At 33.3% G+C, this 17,424-nt stretch overlaps 1 protein-coding gene across 1 annotated transcript in view; it reads right to left on the minus strand.

Annotated features, from left to right (window-relative positions):
* The window catches only part of QSER1 (glutamine and serine rich 1), a 99,612-nt gene that overhangs the window by 22,849 nt on the left and 59,339 nt on the right, over positions 1–17,424 (minus strand). The window contains exon 5 of the mRNA XM_037838960.1: positions 668–990. Within this exon, the coding sequence (XP_037694888.1) occupies positions 668–990 (323 nt within the window). The remainder of the gene's footprint in view (positions 1–667; positions 991–17,424) is intronic.

A 17,424-nucleotide genomic window follows, 5' to 3' on the forward strand; every position in this document is an offset into this window, starting at 1 on the left:
GTATCATTTATATAATTTTATAACAGTCTGTACATAGGGGGAAAAAAGACCAGACATAAACATACTAAAAATATTAACAATAATGAATTGTGAATATTAGCAATATAGTTAATTTGAATGATAGGTTCTTCATTGTACTTTTTAATGCCATTCTTCTCCAGCCGCATTTTAAAAAAAGCAAAAACCAAACCAAACACAAATCCTGAACACAGTCCAAATTTTCCTATATGAAATTATAACATTCTACTCATGTTTCTACAGTTTTAAATTATGAAAATAAATATAATTCCACTTTTATATGATAGTCCTATAAATTTTGTTTAAACTTTTTAATTGGATAAGCAATGACTGTCTCCAAAATCCTTCCAGTATGATGAGCAGGGAGCCTTGGAAAAAAATTACGATTTCAAAACTGCTATAATTACTAGTCAGAAATATATAAAACAAAGATTAAACTAAAATGATTTTGAGCTATTTTCTTTTAAAAAAATATATGAAATCTGCTAGTTTGACTTAATTCTTTTGACACTTTTGATAATATAGAATAATTATAAAAATTTAACATTTTGCAATTCAAGCTAGATGCTTGCTATTGAAGTCATTGTGAAAGCTATCACAGGCATTCCAACTAAACTGTGGCCTTTACATCTGTGAATATTCACATCACCTTAAAAGTCTCTATGTCTTCTATCTTTACCACAAATTCATCACGTTCTCGGTATTGGCCTTCTCCTCCACTTTCTGTGTTCTCCTCATCTGTATAACCTTCTATGGCAACAGTGTCCTGTCCTTTTGCAAACTGGTCTGAAGGAAGACCATCAAGTTCAACGGGCTTTGGGGGTTGTGCAGAGTTTATATTTTCCAGAGTATTTGCTGCAGGTGAAGTAGAGTAGAGAGGTTCTTGCTTAACAGCAGCGACAGTGGTGGAAGAAGAAGTAGCAGTACCAGTAGTATTGACTGTTGGGCTGATAGTTGTCACCTGTAGGGCTTCTGAAATTAAATCAAGTAAATGCAGATCAGTAATATAAATACTTAAACATTTACTTGTTTTGAGTAAAATATGAATAGTTTAAAAAGAAAGACTTGATTACTTTTGCAGTCCAATTGGCTGAAACAATCAAAACCACAGTTTTCGTAAAGAATGGTTATTAATTTCCAAGAATCAAAGAGGTGAGTCTTGCATCAAGGTGACAGGCAGAGTAAACAACTACATGTACCTCCAAATGACACAAAAGATATTTGTAAAAGAACAGAGCTATAATGGTGATGGAAGTTAAGGAAGGTTCAGCAGGCCAAAGCTGAAGAATTCCTAGAAGATGAAAAGCTGACCAGATGTGAGAAAGGAGAAAACCACAGCCCCAAAATACTTTGAAACACTGCTAGATGTTGAAGAAATAAAAAGGATTATAAAGTAATAGTTTTTAGGCCCACAAATAAACTTAGATGAAATGGACAAATTCCTAGAAAGAGAAAATTTGAATAGACCAAAAACAAGTAAAAAGAATAAGTTAAAAGTTTAAAAACTTCCATACAGAAAAGCAAAGGCCCAAATGTGCTTCACTGGTGAATTCTATCAAATATTTAAAGAATGAATACCAATCCTTCACAAACTCTTCCAAAAAAACAGGAGGAAACACTTCCCAACTAATCCTATGTAGCCATTATTACTCTGATACCCAATTAGACAATGACGTGAAAACTATTGACCAACATTCCTAGTGAATGTAAATGCAAAAATCCTCAACAAAATACTAGCAAAACCACCATCATATAAAAAGAATTACACACCATAACCAAGAGGAATTTATCAGAGGAATGCAAGCTTGGCTTAACATCCCAAAACCAATTATTATAAAATACCATATTATTAGAATTAAGGATCATCTTAGTAGATGCAGAAAAAGCATCTGTCAAAATTCAATACCCTTTCATGCTAAAAATAATCAAAAGTGAAAATAGAAGGGAATTTCATTAACCTGATAAAGGGCATTTACAAAAAACCCACAGCTAACATCATATTTAATGGTAAAAAGACAATGCTTTCCCCCTAAGAACAGAAACCAAAGAAGACTGTCGTCTCATCACTTCTCTAAAGTGCTATAATAAGGAGTTCTAGCAAGGACAATTAGGAAAGAACATGAAATAAAAGGTAACAGCAATGGAAAGGAAGAAATCAAATTATCTCTATTTGCAGATAACATGATCTTGTATGTAGAAAATCCTAAGGATCCACTAAAAGACTATTAGAAATAAGAAGTTTAAGGACACAATATACCAAAATCACTTGTATTTCATTCCAAAAATGAAATTAAAAAAAAAAAAATTCATTTACAATAGCATCAAAAACAATAAAATACATATGAATAAATTTAAGAAAAAAAGTTTAACACTTCCACACTGAAAACTACAAAACAGTATTACAAGAAAATAAGTAAGATCTAAAAGTATAAATGAATTCCATAGTTATAGATTGGAAGACTTACTATTGTTACACCAAATTGATCTACACACTCAATGCAATTTCTATCAAAATCCCAGCTGTCCTTTTTCCCATAAATTGACAAGCTGATCCTAAAATTATTTTTATTCATTCATGAGGAACTCAGAATAGCCAAAACAATCTTGAAAAAAACAAAGTTAGAGGATTCACAATTCCTTAATTTCAACACTTACACAAAGTGACAGTAATCAAAATAATATAACATTGGTATAAGCCTAAACACAGAACAATGTAATAGCACTGAGAGTCCACAGATAAATGCTTATATTGATGATCAACTGATTTTCGACAAAGGTGACAAGACAATTACATGGAGAAAATAACAGTCTTTTCAACAAATGGTGTTGGGACAAATGAATGTCCACATGCAAAACAAATGAAGTTAGACTCTTACATCTCACACATTATACAAAAATTAACTCAAAATGGATCATAGATTTAAAAGTAAAGGCTAAAATGAAATAAGCTTCAGTGGCAGAGAGATTCCAAAAGGAGCCGAGAGGTCACTCTGGTGGGCACTCTTATGAACACTTTAGACAACCCTTTTTAGGTTCTAAAGAATTGGGGTAGCTGGTGGTAGATACCTGAAACTATCAAACTACAACCCAGAACCCATGAATCTCGAAGACAGTTGTATAAAAATGTAGCTTATGAGGGGTGACAATGGGATTGGGAAAGCCGTAAGGACCACACTCCACTTTGTCTAGTTTATGGATGGATGAGTAGAAAAATAGGGGAAGGAAACAAACAGACAAAGGAACCCAGTGTTCTTTTTTACTTCAATTGCTCTTTTTCACTCTAATTATTATTCTTGTTATTTTTGTGTGTGTGCTAATGAAGGTGTCAGGGATTGATTTGGGTGATGAATGTACCACTATGTAATGGTACTGTAAACAATCGAAAGTACGATTTGTTTTGTATGACTGCGTGGTATGTGAATATATCTCAATAAAATGAAGATGAAAAAAAAAAGATGAAAAAAAAAAAGTAAAGGCTAAAACTATAAAAATAATAGGCATAAATTTCTGCAAAGCACAAGTGACACAAGAAAAAATAAATTGGACCTCATTAAAATTAAACACATTTCTGCTGCAAATGATACCATCAAGAAAGTGAAACTATAACCCACGATGTGCAAGAAAATATTTAAAAATCATGTATTTATCAGGGACTTGTATCCAAAACATATAAAGAAATCTTAGAATCCAATAAGAAAGATAACCTAATTTAAAAATGGGCAAAATATCTAAAAGACATTTGTCTTACGAAGATATACAAATAAGTCAATAACCACAAAAAAGGAAGCGCAACATCGTAAGTTATTAGAGAAATGCAAATCAAAACCACAGTGAGCTACCACTCACACCTACCAGGATGGCTATAATAAAAAATACAGACAGTAACAAGCACTGGTCAAAACGTTAGAAATTGGAACCTTCATACATTGCTGATGGGGAAGCAAAATGGCACAGTAACTTTAGAAAACAGTTAAGCTATACCTCAAAATGTTAGACATGGAATTATCATATGACACAGCAATTCCACTCCTGGGGCATATATACTCAAGAAAAATAAAGACGTATGTTCACATAAAAACATATAATGAATGTTTACAACACCATTATTCAAAATAGCCAAAAAGTGCCAACAATCCAAATGTCTATCAACTGATGAACAGATAAACAAAATGTGGTATATATCCACATTTTTCAGCAATAAAAAGGAATGAGGTACTGATAATTGCTACAACATGGATGAACCTTGAAACAATATGTTAAGTGAAAGAAAGGGATCACAAAAGGCCACATATTATATGATCTCTTCTATATGAAATGGCCATTATAGGCAAATCTACAGATACAGAAAGTAGATTAGTGGTTGCCTAGTGTTGGCAGTAGGAGTGCTGGGTTTCTTTTTGGAATGATGAAAATGTTCTAAAATTAGATTGTGGTGATGGCTGCAAAACTCTGTGAAACCATTAAATTGTACCCTTTAAATGTTACTGTATGTGAATTATATCACAATAAAGCTGAAAGCTGTTTAAAAAAATACTTCAATGGCCAGAGCTGATAGAGGAATTTCAAGCTGAGAAAAAAATATAAAGAGCATACAGCATTCCAGTGGCAATCTGAATAACACTGATAAACTAAAATAATAATATATGCAATAAGAATAATAGGTAAATAACAGGAAAGCCAGTGAACCCCCTGCTTATACTGAACAGCAGGCAGCAGAAGTGTTTGATCATAAGATAAGATACAAAAGCTGTTACTTGAATATAGTGAACTACCTGCCTAGAGTAATGGAGGGGTGAGAGAGAATCAAAGGAGAGCCTGAGGCAAATTTGGACCTCCAAAACAGAACACAACAAAACAGATCCACAGGTAGTCTAGATAGTGTAATTACCAGACATAGACTCTAAAACCATTTATGATTACTGTATTTGTAGAGGTAAAAATAAAAATTTTAGCAAATTGGAAATCATAAAAAGACACATTGCAGTTCTGAACAACAAAACACCAGAAAGTTTGAAACTAAAAAGTATAATAATTTTGAAATTAAGAATTTAGCAGATTTGTTTAACAGAAGAATAGTCACAGGTGAAGAAAGAATTTCAAAAATGGAAGACAGGTCAGAAGAAACCACAAAATGAATGAAAGAGAGGCAAAATGAAGGGAAATATAGAAAAGAAGGTAAGAAATATACAAGGAAACAGTAAGAAGCACAAGTCTATTATAAATGGAGTCTGTGTGCCAGTTTGTATGTATTGTGCCCCTAGAAAAAGCCATGTTCTTTGGTGCAGTCTTGGGGGGGTGGGCAGACATATTGGTGTTTATTGGATTGGAACGTTTGGATTGGGTTGTTTCCATGGAGATATGCCCCACCCAACTGTAGGTGATAACTCTGGTTGGATGGTTTCCATGGAGGTGTGGCCCCACCCATTCAGCATGGGTCTTGATTGGTTTACTAGAGCACTATATAAGCTCAGACGGAAGAAGCGAACTTGCTACAGCCAAGAGGGACACTTTGAAGAATGCACGGAAGCTGAGAGAGGAGCTGGAGCTGAGATAGACATATTTGAAGACAGCCGTTGGAAGCTGATGCAGACATTTTGGAGAATGCCATTTTGAAATGCAATCTGGGAGCAAGCATACACCAGCCACGTGCCTTCCCAGCTAACAGAGGTTTTCTGGATGCCAGTGGCCTTTTCTAGTGAAGGTACCCTTTGTTGATGGACACTTTATGGCCTTAAGACTGTAACTTGGTAACCAAATAAACCCAGTCCATTTCTGGTGTTTTGCAGACCAGCAGCATTAGCAAACCAGAACAGAGTCCCAGATGAGGAAGAGAAATAGCACAAGAGCAAGACTGCAGCAACAATATTTAAAGAAAACATTAAGGAGAATTTCCCCAAATTAGTGATAAATAACAACCTACAGATTTTAAGAAGTCTAATGAATCTCAAGCAGGGTAATTAAAAAGAAATCTACAAACAGATGTAGCTTTCAAAAAAAAGTGAAAGAAAAAAAAAGATAGGAAAAAGTTTTAAAAGTGGGGGGGGGATTATTTTTTTAAAGCAGAAAAGTTTAACAGTAACAGTGAAACAACAATGAAATTCAAAACAATGGAGTAACATCAATTTACTAAAAGAAAAAGAATACAACAAACTAGAATTCCTCACCCAGCAACAATATCATTAAAAACGTAGGTGATAATGGCTATAATCAGAAAAACAATTATAATTATCGGCAAGAATGGGAAATCAGAACCCTTATAAGTTGCTGGTGGGAATACAAAATGGTGCAGCTTCTTTGAAAAACAGTTTGTGAAATCCTCAGAAAGTTAAACCATGAATAACCATGTGATCCAGCAATTCCACATCTCATTATGTACCCAAGGGAAATAAAAACAAAAACTTAAATATATATGAATGTTCACAGCACCATTATGTGGAATAGCCAAAAACTGGAAACAATCCAAATGCTCATTCAACTGATGAAAAGATAAGCAAAATGTGGTATATCCATATTATTTGGCAATAAAATGAAATGAAATACTGATACATGCTACAACATGGATAAAACTTGAAAACATTAGGCTAAATGAAAAGAGCCAGTCTTAAAAGGCCATATATGATTCCATTGATATGAAATACCCAGAATAGACAAATCTATAGAGATAGCAAGTAGATTACTGTTTGTCTAGACCTGGGGATGGGGTGAGAGTTCAGAAGTGACCACTATCAGGTATCAGATTTCCTTTTGGAGTGGTGAAAATATTCTAATATTAGATTGTGATGATGGTTGTAAAACCCTGTAAATATACAAAAAAAAAAAAACAAAAAACAACATTGAATTATACACTTTAAATAGGCTAATTTTAAGGTTTGTGAATAATTAGGCTGTTTTAAAAATGTAAATGATAAAGAATTGATAAAATTTAAATATCACAATTTTGAATCCAATGAATTTATGGATCTAGGCATTGATTAACAATTGGTGTTAAGACATCACAAAAAGAGAGCTACTCAAGACATGATGGGCCTCTTAAAGGAAGAATACACTACCATCTATGAGGCAATCTTGCCAAAAACAAAAACACAGACAAAAAAGGAAAAAGAAATGAAACTAATTCTGTTCAAGCCTCATGATCCTACTGTCAATTTACAGGAAACATGGAGAACAAAGGAACATGTTAAATACACCATGAGGATACAATTAGCAAAACCCCAACTGCGTGAAACTACAGAAAATTCACTTTCTTTAACAACTACATTGCAAAAGAAATGGAGGGGGAACCTATGGATCAAAAGAGGTTTAATGTTAATTTTCTTGGGGTATGGTTGGGACGTGTTGGACGCAATACAGTTATTTTAGGTTATTTGTTTTTCTTATTCCTTTGTTTTGTTTGAATTTTTTTTTTAATTTTTGATAAAGTAAAAAAAAAAGCTATTGCATTAAAAAATTAGCTTCAATGTAGTTATTTTAGGTTATTTGGTTTTTCTTATGCCTTTCTTTGATTATGGTTTGTTAATTTGCTTGGGGTATGGTAAGAACATGTTGGGAGCAAAGTAATTATTTTATGTTATGTTTTTCTTAATCCTTTGCTTTGTTTTGTTTGAAATTTTGTGTTTTTGTTTGTCTTAATTTTTCAATAAAGTTAAAAAATTAAAAAAAGAGTTTTAAGACATATCAAACGATCATAATGTGTGGACTTTACTTGGATCATGACTGAAACAAACTGTCAAAATGTATTTTGAGACAATGGCAATATCTGAATACTAACTCAGTGATGGTATTGACCCAGAGACAGAAACATTAACAAATCAGTCAGTGGAACTGAAAGCCTTAAAATGCATCCACATATACACAGATACTTAATATATGACAGTACTCTGAAAAGAATTTTCAATAAGTGGTGTTTGTACAATGGGGCATAGAAGCAATCTTCTAGAATCAAAGAAAGGCATAAGAAAAACCAAATAACCTAAAATAACTACATTGAAGCTAATTTTTTAATGCAATAGCTCTTTTTTTTACTTTATCAAAAAATTAAAAAAAAATCAAACAAAAGAAAGGAATAAGAAAAACAAATAACCTAAATAACCTAAAATAAAGTTTACAGGGAGTATAGAACTAAATGTGAAGAATAAGACCACTTAGATTTTAAAAAGGAATGAAAAGTTAAGACTATATTGAAATTAACATTTCTATTAATAAAGGAAAATAAAGTATAAAAAGACAAAGCACAAGCAGAAGAAATCTACTTTACACTGACAAAGGAGTATCCATAAGACATAAAAAAAAAATTCCTACAAATCAATTTTTTTAAAAGGGTAACAGGCTTTAACAAAAGAAGAAATCCAAATGACCTATAAAATATGAGAAGGTGCCTAATGATTAGGGATAGGCAAATTTAAATGACACTGAGATACTATTAAAGATCCAGCAATACGGCAAAAATGAAAACATCTGAAAAATCAATACCAAGTGTGTGAAGGATTTGGTATAAGAGGAACTCTCTCACACTGGTCAGAGGAGTGTAAACTGTTAAAACCATTTTAGAAGAGTGTAGCATTATCCAAGTAATGCTGAACATATGTATATATTCTATGACTCAGCAGTTCCACTAAAAGGATAACATAACCAACAGAAGTGCCCACTCAAGTGTAACAGTACATCCAGGTAATCGCATAGGATGTTTGCAGTTGCACTTTTTGTAAAAGCTAAAATCTGGAAATACCCCAAATGCCCAACAGAATAATAGATATAAATTGTGGTGGCATGGTCATATAAAGTAATGAATTAATAATGGAAATGAACAAACTATAGCAATATGCAACAATATATAGATGAATCTTACAAATAAAATGTTGAGTGAAAGCAGCAGTACACAAAACAGTAAACACTGTATCATTCCCTTTATATAGCATTTTAAAACAAGTTGAACACAAGTATGTTTAGGGATGGATACATAGGTGGTAAAATTAGAAAACATCCAAGTCAGTTACAGTGATTAGTTCTAGGAGTTTTGAGAGGGTTTTGATCTGAGTGGGATCCACAGGGGAGCTTCTGGCATGCTTGATCTGGGTATGATTTGTGTATTTGCTTTAGAATTCATTATTTATTCCATACCTATACCGTTTCTTGTTCCAAATGATTATATGCATCTTTTTTTCTTAATCAGACTGCAAAGGTTTTCTTATTGAATGGTTCTTTTAAAACCCACTTAACTTTTTTTTTGCATGTTTTCATTTTTTATTCAAAATTTTTCTTAATTTCTGCTTTTATTGTTAAGTCTTTCCCCCATCTTCTTTAGATTTAATTTAATACTAAATTTATGTTAGTGTTTGCTTGCTTTCCATTGAATGGCTGGCATATAAAGCTGTACACTTTCTTCTTTCCACCATACCCTGGCTACATCCTATTGGTTTTGATATATAATACTCCACTGTTCTTTCCCAATGGTTTGTCATTTCACCTTTGATAATCCTTTCTAAGCCAAGAGTTATTTAGAAGCTTTTCTCTTTCTCTCTCTCCTTCTTTCTTTTTTTTTCTTTCTTTTTTTTTTTTAAGTTTTTTTTTTTTTTTAATCATCATTTTATTGAGATATATTCACATACCACGCAGTCATACAAAACAAATTGTACTTTCGATTGTTTACAGTACCATTACATAGTTGTACATTCATCACCTAAATCAATCCCTGACACCTTCATTAGCACACACACAAAAATAACAAGAATAATAATTAGAGTGAAAAAGAGCAATTGAAGTAAAAAAGAACACTGGGTACCTTTGTCTGTTTGTTTCCTTCCCCTACTTTTCTACACATCCATCCATAAACTAGACAAAGTGGTGTTTGGTCCTTATGGCTTTCCCAATCCCATTGTCACCCCTCATAAGCTACATTTTTATACAACTGTCTTCGAGATTCATGGGTTCTGGGTTGTAGTTTGATAGTTTCAGGTATCCACCACCAGCTACCCCAATTCTTTAGAACCTAAAAAGGGTTGTCTAAAGTGTGCATAAGAGTGCCCACCAGAGTGACCTCTCGGCTCCTTTTGGAATCTCTCTGCCACTGAAGCTTATTTCATTTCCTTTCACATCCCCCTTTTGGTCAAGAAGATGTTCTCCGTCCCACGGTGCCAGGTCTACATTCCTCCCTGGGAGTCATATTCCACGTTGCCAGGGAGATTCACTTCCCTGGGTGTCTGATCCCACGTAGGGGGGAGGGCAGTGATTTCACCTTTCAAGTTGGCTTAGCCAGAGAGTCTCTCCTTCTTTCTTACTTTCCTTCCTTCCCCCCTCTCTACTTCCCTTCTTTCCTCCCTTTCTTTCAGCTGTTCTTTTATGGAATTATTGCATTGCAATCTGGGAATATAACTTGAATGTCTGCATTTTCAAATTTATGGAAACTTAGTTATGTTTTTGCTTTTCTTTATGTGTATTATATTTCCACATATTGTAGTATATTTCACAAGAAAAAAAAAAGTTTAGAAAGAAATAAAGCACAAATATGGAAAATATACTAAGAAAATGGCAACAACAAAGTTAGTATAGCAATAGTGAAAAAGGAAATCATTAAATGGGAAAAAGATTGCATTATGTTAAAAAAAAAAACAATTTAACTGTTGTTAACTTTAATACACCTAAACATCAGTGAACAGTATTAGAAAAACAAGTAAAACATAGTGGGAAACTTTAACACACCTTTCTCAGGAATCAACAGATCAAGCAATCTAAAAACAAATAAGGAGAGGATTTTAAAAAACTTTTTATTATGAAAAATCTCAACAATAAAACAAGTAGAAAATACAAACCCTCAGGTACCATAACCCAGCTCTAACCACAAATATTTTGTTATACTTTTTCATTTCTTTGTCACCCTTATATATTTATGCAAGTATTTTAAGGCAACTTCTTGACATGTCATTTACATCCAACATATAAATATATATACACACATACCTGTTCTTACGTAATCCATTGTCATCTTTCACATTAAACAAAAATAAGAAGATGATATAAAAGATGTGAACATTACTAAATAAGAATCTATTAGTACTTGGTATTCACGAAATTCTTACAAAAATGCCCATGTACCAAGCTACTATTAAAATGACAGCTGGATTTAATCCAATCAGTTGAAGACTTTTAAGGGAGAAGAAGGAGAACATGCACTTCTTCAGCCAGCCAGCCTTTCCTGGGGAGTTCATCAAAGACCTTCACCAGAGCTGCCAGCTCGCTGCCTGCCCTACGGAATTGGGACTCGTGCATCCCCACAGTTGCGTGAGACACTTTGATAAAATCTCATATTTACAGATATCTTCTGTTGGCTCTGTTTCCCTAGAGAACCCTAAGCAATACAGTTGTAAAATACAAAATGGAAGTATGAAAATCAATAATTCCGCCATACACATCAGAACAATTAGAAAACAATGTGGGAATAAATTGTTTCTTTTTTTTTTAATTTTTTTTTAATTTTTTAATTTTTTGGGAATAAATTAAATATAAATAACTGCTAAAACAATATGATGCTAGAGAAAAAATAATATTTACAGACACAAAATAAGATTTGAATAAATGGGAAAATATATTCCATAAGTGTATGAGACACAGAAACGACAACATTGCAAAGATATCAATTTTCCCTGAAATTAATTTATGAATTCAATGCAGCCACAATCAAAATCCAAAAACATTAAAGGGGCTCCTACTGTACTGGCCCATTATAGAACAATATGTGCATCAGAAATATTGACTGTAATTGATAAGAAAATTATTGTTTTTTTAATTCATGAAAGGTTTCTGGTGCCACCATGATGGAGTAATTCCATTACAGCCTGATTATCATGCACTGATTACAAATAAAAACTCTGGACAAAATATAAAATGCAACTACCTAAAGACTCTGAAAAGTTGGCATGAGCAGGCACATTGGAGATGGAAGCCCAGATTTAAATAAAGATCCTTATAGGGAGTGTTTCAGTGTTTCCCAGGTTTCTTTCCTCTTTTTATCACCAGGCACTGACCAGAAGAACAGCCTCTATGCAGAAGCGCACAGTACACAGGCCACAGAAACTCCAAGAAAAACACTCTCTGGACAGAGGAATGGAGGAAAGGGACCCCAGGTAAGGTTAAGAACAAGGGGAAAATCTTCATTTCTTCTTTTTCTTTCCCAGCCTTGCCCAGAGGTTAGCCCAAGTGAGGAAACTGCACTTTAGCAGCAGAAAAAACATCTAAATCCCTGACACTGTGTTTTTGGCCAAAAGAACCTGGAAACAGGACCCTTGTGGCATGAAGAGTGTAGGAAGAATCCCTGTTTCTTTCTTTCCCTTCCTTTTTTCCTTGCTTCCCTTTCCTCTCACTGCAATGCCCCACAGCCCCAGTTGCACAGAACTATGCCAAACCACAGGCAGCTAAAACTCAAAAGAGAAATCATGGCTTTCTCACCAAAGGACTAGGAAAGGAGACCCTAGAAGTGGACGGTATGGTGAAAATCCCAGGAAGTAGAGAGTTGGAGAATGGTGTCCTATAATTCCGTGTATGAACCCACACAAATCCCAGTTTCGCACCCAAGCTGTACATGGGTGGGACAGACAGAAACTAGGATAGCAAAAGCCTTTGAGATCCGAGCTACAACAGAGTGTACCATCCAATTCCAGACTAACCTCTGAGAGGCCCATGTTTGGGAAGATCCAAAGCAACACACAAAGGCAACTGACTTTGGAACCACAGAAGATGAGACAGAATTTATAATCTGACTACTCGCTAAAGCAACCATATGAATAAAAAATTCAACATTCTCCAGAGGATTTGAACAGAACCCAGAGTCATGCTGGAGAAAAACTCATATTATGAGTTTTTTATATTATGACTCATATTATGTTATGTTGTTATGTTATGTTATATTCTATTCTATTATATTAAAATTACCTAATATACAAAGAACCATACAAATGCAACCAGTTCTCAAAGGGAAAGTATAATCAACAAAGGCCAACCTTGATGACTTAGATGTTGGAATTATCAGACAAAGACAGTTATTATAACCATGCTCCATTAGGTAAAAGGAACACACTCTTGAAATGAATGAAAATATTTAAGTTTTCAGTAGAGAAACAAGAAACTAGAAAAAAAAACAAAAACAAATAACATATTCTAGAGTGGAAACACATAATTATCTGAAATAAAAAATTCACTGGATGGTCTCAGTAATGGAATGGAAAAGGCAGAAGAATGAGTCAGTGAACTTAAAGGTAGATCAACAGAAGGTATACAATAGAGAATAGAGAAAAAAACAAACAAACAAACAAAAACAGAACTTCAGGAACCTGTGACATAGTATCAAAAGATTTAGCATTTGTGTCACTGGAATCCCAACGAAAAAGAGAGGTGTAGAAAAAATGTTCAAAGAAATAATGGCCCCCAAACTTCCCCAAATTTGGTAAAAGATATACATTTACAGATTCAAGAAGCTCAGTTAACTCCAAACAGGATAAACTATCCAGATAAATCATAATTACATTGTTGAATACCAAAGATAGTCTTAAAACTGGACAAAATGTCACATTACTATAGGATAACAGCAATTCAAATGACCAAGGATTTCTTATCAGAAACCAGAAGGAAACAACACATTTAAAGGCTGAAGAAAAAAAAACTCTCAATGCAGAATTCTGAATCCATTCTTCAGAAACGATAGTGAAGCTGGGAAAGCCATATGGACCACACTCCCCTTTGTCTAGTTTATGGATGGATGAGTAGAAAAATGGGGGGGTGAAAAAAAAAAAGCACCCAGTGTTCTTTTTTACTTTAATTGTTCTTTGTCACTTTAATTTTTATTCTTATTATTTTTGTGTGTGTGGTAATGAAAATGTCAAAAATTAATTTTGGTAATGAATGCACAACTATATAATGGTATCATAAACAACTGAATGTACGCTTTGTTTTGTATGACTGCATGGTATGTGAATATATCTCAATAAAAATGAATAATAAAAAAAAGAAATGATAGTGAAGTAAAAAATCATTCTGAGATTAATGAAAATTGAGAGAATTTGTCACCAGCAAATCTCTTCTAAAAGAAATGGTTAAGAAAGTTCTTCAGGCAGAAGGGAAATGATACTAGGGGCAAATTCAACCAAATATTTATGGAAGCAAATAATACTACGCAACCACTTGAAGAAAACAGAAAAGTTTAGAACATGCCCCAACTCATTTATGAGGTCTAAAATAACCAGATAACAAAACCAGACAAAAGTATCACAAAGAGGAAACTATAAACTAATATCTCTCCATGAACAGAGATGCAAAAATCCTCCCAAAATATTAGAAAATTGAATCCATCAGTGTATAAAGAAGGTAATATCACAGTCAAGTGGGGTTTATCCTGGGAGTGCAAGGTAGGGACAATATTTGAAAATCAACCAATGTAATTAATTTACCATATTAACAGAATAATTAAGAAAACTACATGATCACCTCAACAGATAAACAAAAAGCATTTTACAAAATTTATTATATATATTTATTTATTACACATTTATTTCAAAAACTGTCATAATTATACCATATATTTAAAAAATTGCCAACAAACTACAAAAAGAGAAAGGAACAAAGGGCATTTATAAAAGATGTACAGTTAATATCATATTTAATGATGAAAGACTGTTTTCCCGAAAGACTGGAACAGGGCAAGAATGTCCATACTCACCACTCTTATTCAACATTTTATTGTAAGACCCAGCATTAAGACAGGAAAACAAGAAGGCATAAATTTGGAAAGGAAGAAATAAAACTGCCCTTATTTGCAGATGACATTGACTGTCAACATAGAAAATCCCATTGAATCTACCAAAAAAAAACCTGCCAGAAATAATGAGTCCTGCAAATGAGCAAGATTTAAGATCAATATCAAAAATCAACAGTATTTTTACATGCTACCAATGAACAAATAGAATTTGAAATTTTAAAAAAGAATCATTTACAATAGCACCAAAAAATATTTAGTTTTAAATCTAACAAGCATGTGCAGGATGTTTAGGCCAAAAGAAATCAAATGGAAAGATACAGTATTCATGAACTGGAAGAGTTAATATATTGTTAACAGAACTGGATAACCCCAAATTGCTATAGATTCAATGAAATCCCAATTCCAATCCCAGCATCCTTTTTTATAGATATTGATTCTGATTTGAAAATTCATATGGAAAAAAAAGGAACTAGAAATAGGCAAAGCAAGAACAACAAATTTGAAGGACTTACACTCTTATTTCAAAACTTACTATAAAGCTATGGCAATCTAGACAGTGTGGTATTGGTGAAAGCATAAACACACAGATTAATGGGACAAAACTGAGGGACCAGAAAAAGACTCATACAAAGGTAGTCAATTGATTTTTTACAAAGTTGCAAATGAAATCAATGGAGAAAGGATAGTCTTTTCAACAAATGATGCTGGAAAAATTGGACCTCCATATGTAAAACAACAAACTTTAATTCACACCTCACATCTTAAACAAAAATTAGGTTGTAGACCTAAATATAGAATATAAAACTATAGAACTTCTAGAAGAATACAGGAGAAATTTTTTGTGACCATAGGTTAGGCAAAGATTTCTTAGGATAAAAGCACAAAATCAAAGAGAAAAATCAGTAATAAGAGCCAAACAATCCAATTACATAATGTGAGAAAGATTTGAACAGACACATCACCAAAGATATCCATATGGCAAATAAGGACATGAAAAGATGCCCAACATTATTAGCCATCTGGGAAATTAAAACTATAATGAGATACCACAATGTACATACCTGTTACATTGTTCCAAAGATACATACAACTGACAATGTCAAGTGCTGACAAAGATACAGAGCCAGCTGGAACTCACATTGCTAGCAGGAATGCAAAATGGTATATCTATATGGTGGAATTCTATTTGGCAACAAAAAAAGAGAAAACTATTGATAAATGCAATAATGTGCATGAAACTCAACTACATTATGCTATGTGAAAGAAGACAGGCTATGAAGACTACATACTACATGATTCTAAGAGGGAGGAAGAATAAATCAGTGGTTGCCAGGAACTGGGGGATGGATTGACTACAAAGCACAGCATGAGGAACTTTTTGGTGTTATTGGAACTGTACTCTATCTTAACTATGGTGGTGGTGATATGACTATGTATTTATCAAAATTTGTAGAACTGTACACAAAGAGTGAATCTTACTGTATATAATTTAAAAATACATTAAAATGTGAATTAAATTTATTCTCAGTATTACTGGGACAACCTGATTTTCTATAACCCTGATATGATGCAATGTGAAGTGTACTATATATCAATGAAGTTACCAAAAACACTTTATCTTGAACCCAATCATACTTCTATATCTAACTCTTAGTTTATAGGAAATACAGAAGATAAAGGAAGAATGGAATTTGACATGATTCTCAATTTATGTGGAAAGAAAACTTACAATAGCCAAGAGAACTAGGAAAACAACTAGATACCATGAATATGTAATCAAACAAATGCAGAATGTGGGACATTTTATAAGAAAATTCTCCTTGGACTCTTCAATTAATTCAGTAATGGAGGGTAGGAGATGGCAGGAAGAAGATCAGCATCTAGATTAAACGAAACTAAAGAGCTATAACAACCAAATGAAAAGCATGAACTTTGGATCCTAAAAGTGTCTCCAGGCTTTGGTAATTGTTTTCTCCCCATGCCTTTTCTGGTCTAGGGATGGAATTCCCAGATCCCACTAGCTCCAAGGCATTGTACTAGCTCTCCCTCTACTAAACTCTTACTCAAAAAAAAAAATTCTCCCAAAACATTTAATGGAATTTGACATGATTCTCAATTAATGTGGAAAGAAAACTTACAATAGCCAAGAGAACTAGGAAAACAACTAGATAGAACTGTTGAACAGGAAAAGCACTAGACCAATAGAAAAAAAAAAGTTCCAAATCAGACCTACAAATGTGTAAATTTGGTTACAAAAGTAGCATTTCAGATAGAAGAAAATGGACAGCATAATGAACGGTGCTTAAATAACTGAACTTCTACTTGGCGAGAGAGAAGATGCTAAATTCTTAGATGATCCCATAACTCAAAATAAATTTCAGATATAAGGAGCTAAACAAAACTTTAAGACAAAATTAAAACACCAAATCTTATAAAGAAATATCTTCCAGAATCACAAATATAGTCTGTAGGACTCTTGCATCTTTATTTCAGGTTTTAAAGTGCTTTCAATACATTTCAGTCAAGTGCATTTTATCCAGAGATGCAAACAAACTAAAGAAAAATATTTTTTATTCATCACGTTCTTGTGATCAAATTTCCAGTCACTTGAACAGTTCTCTCTGCACATCTGTGACTCCCTAAGTAGAAGTTGAATGCTGTGTTTT

This window comes from Choloepus didactylus, chromosome 6, assembly GCF_015220235.1.
Source record: "Choloepus didactylus isolate mChoDid1 chromosome 6, mChoDid1.pri, whole genome shotgun sequence".
NCBI lineage: Eukaryota > Metazoa > Chordata > Mammalia > Pilosa > Megalonychidae > Choloepus > Choloepus didactylus.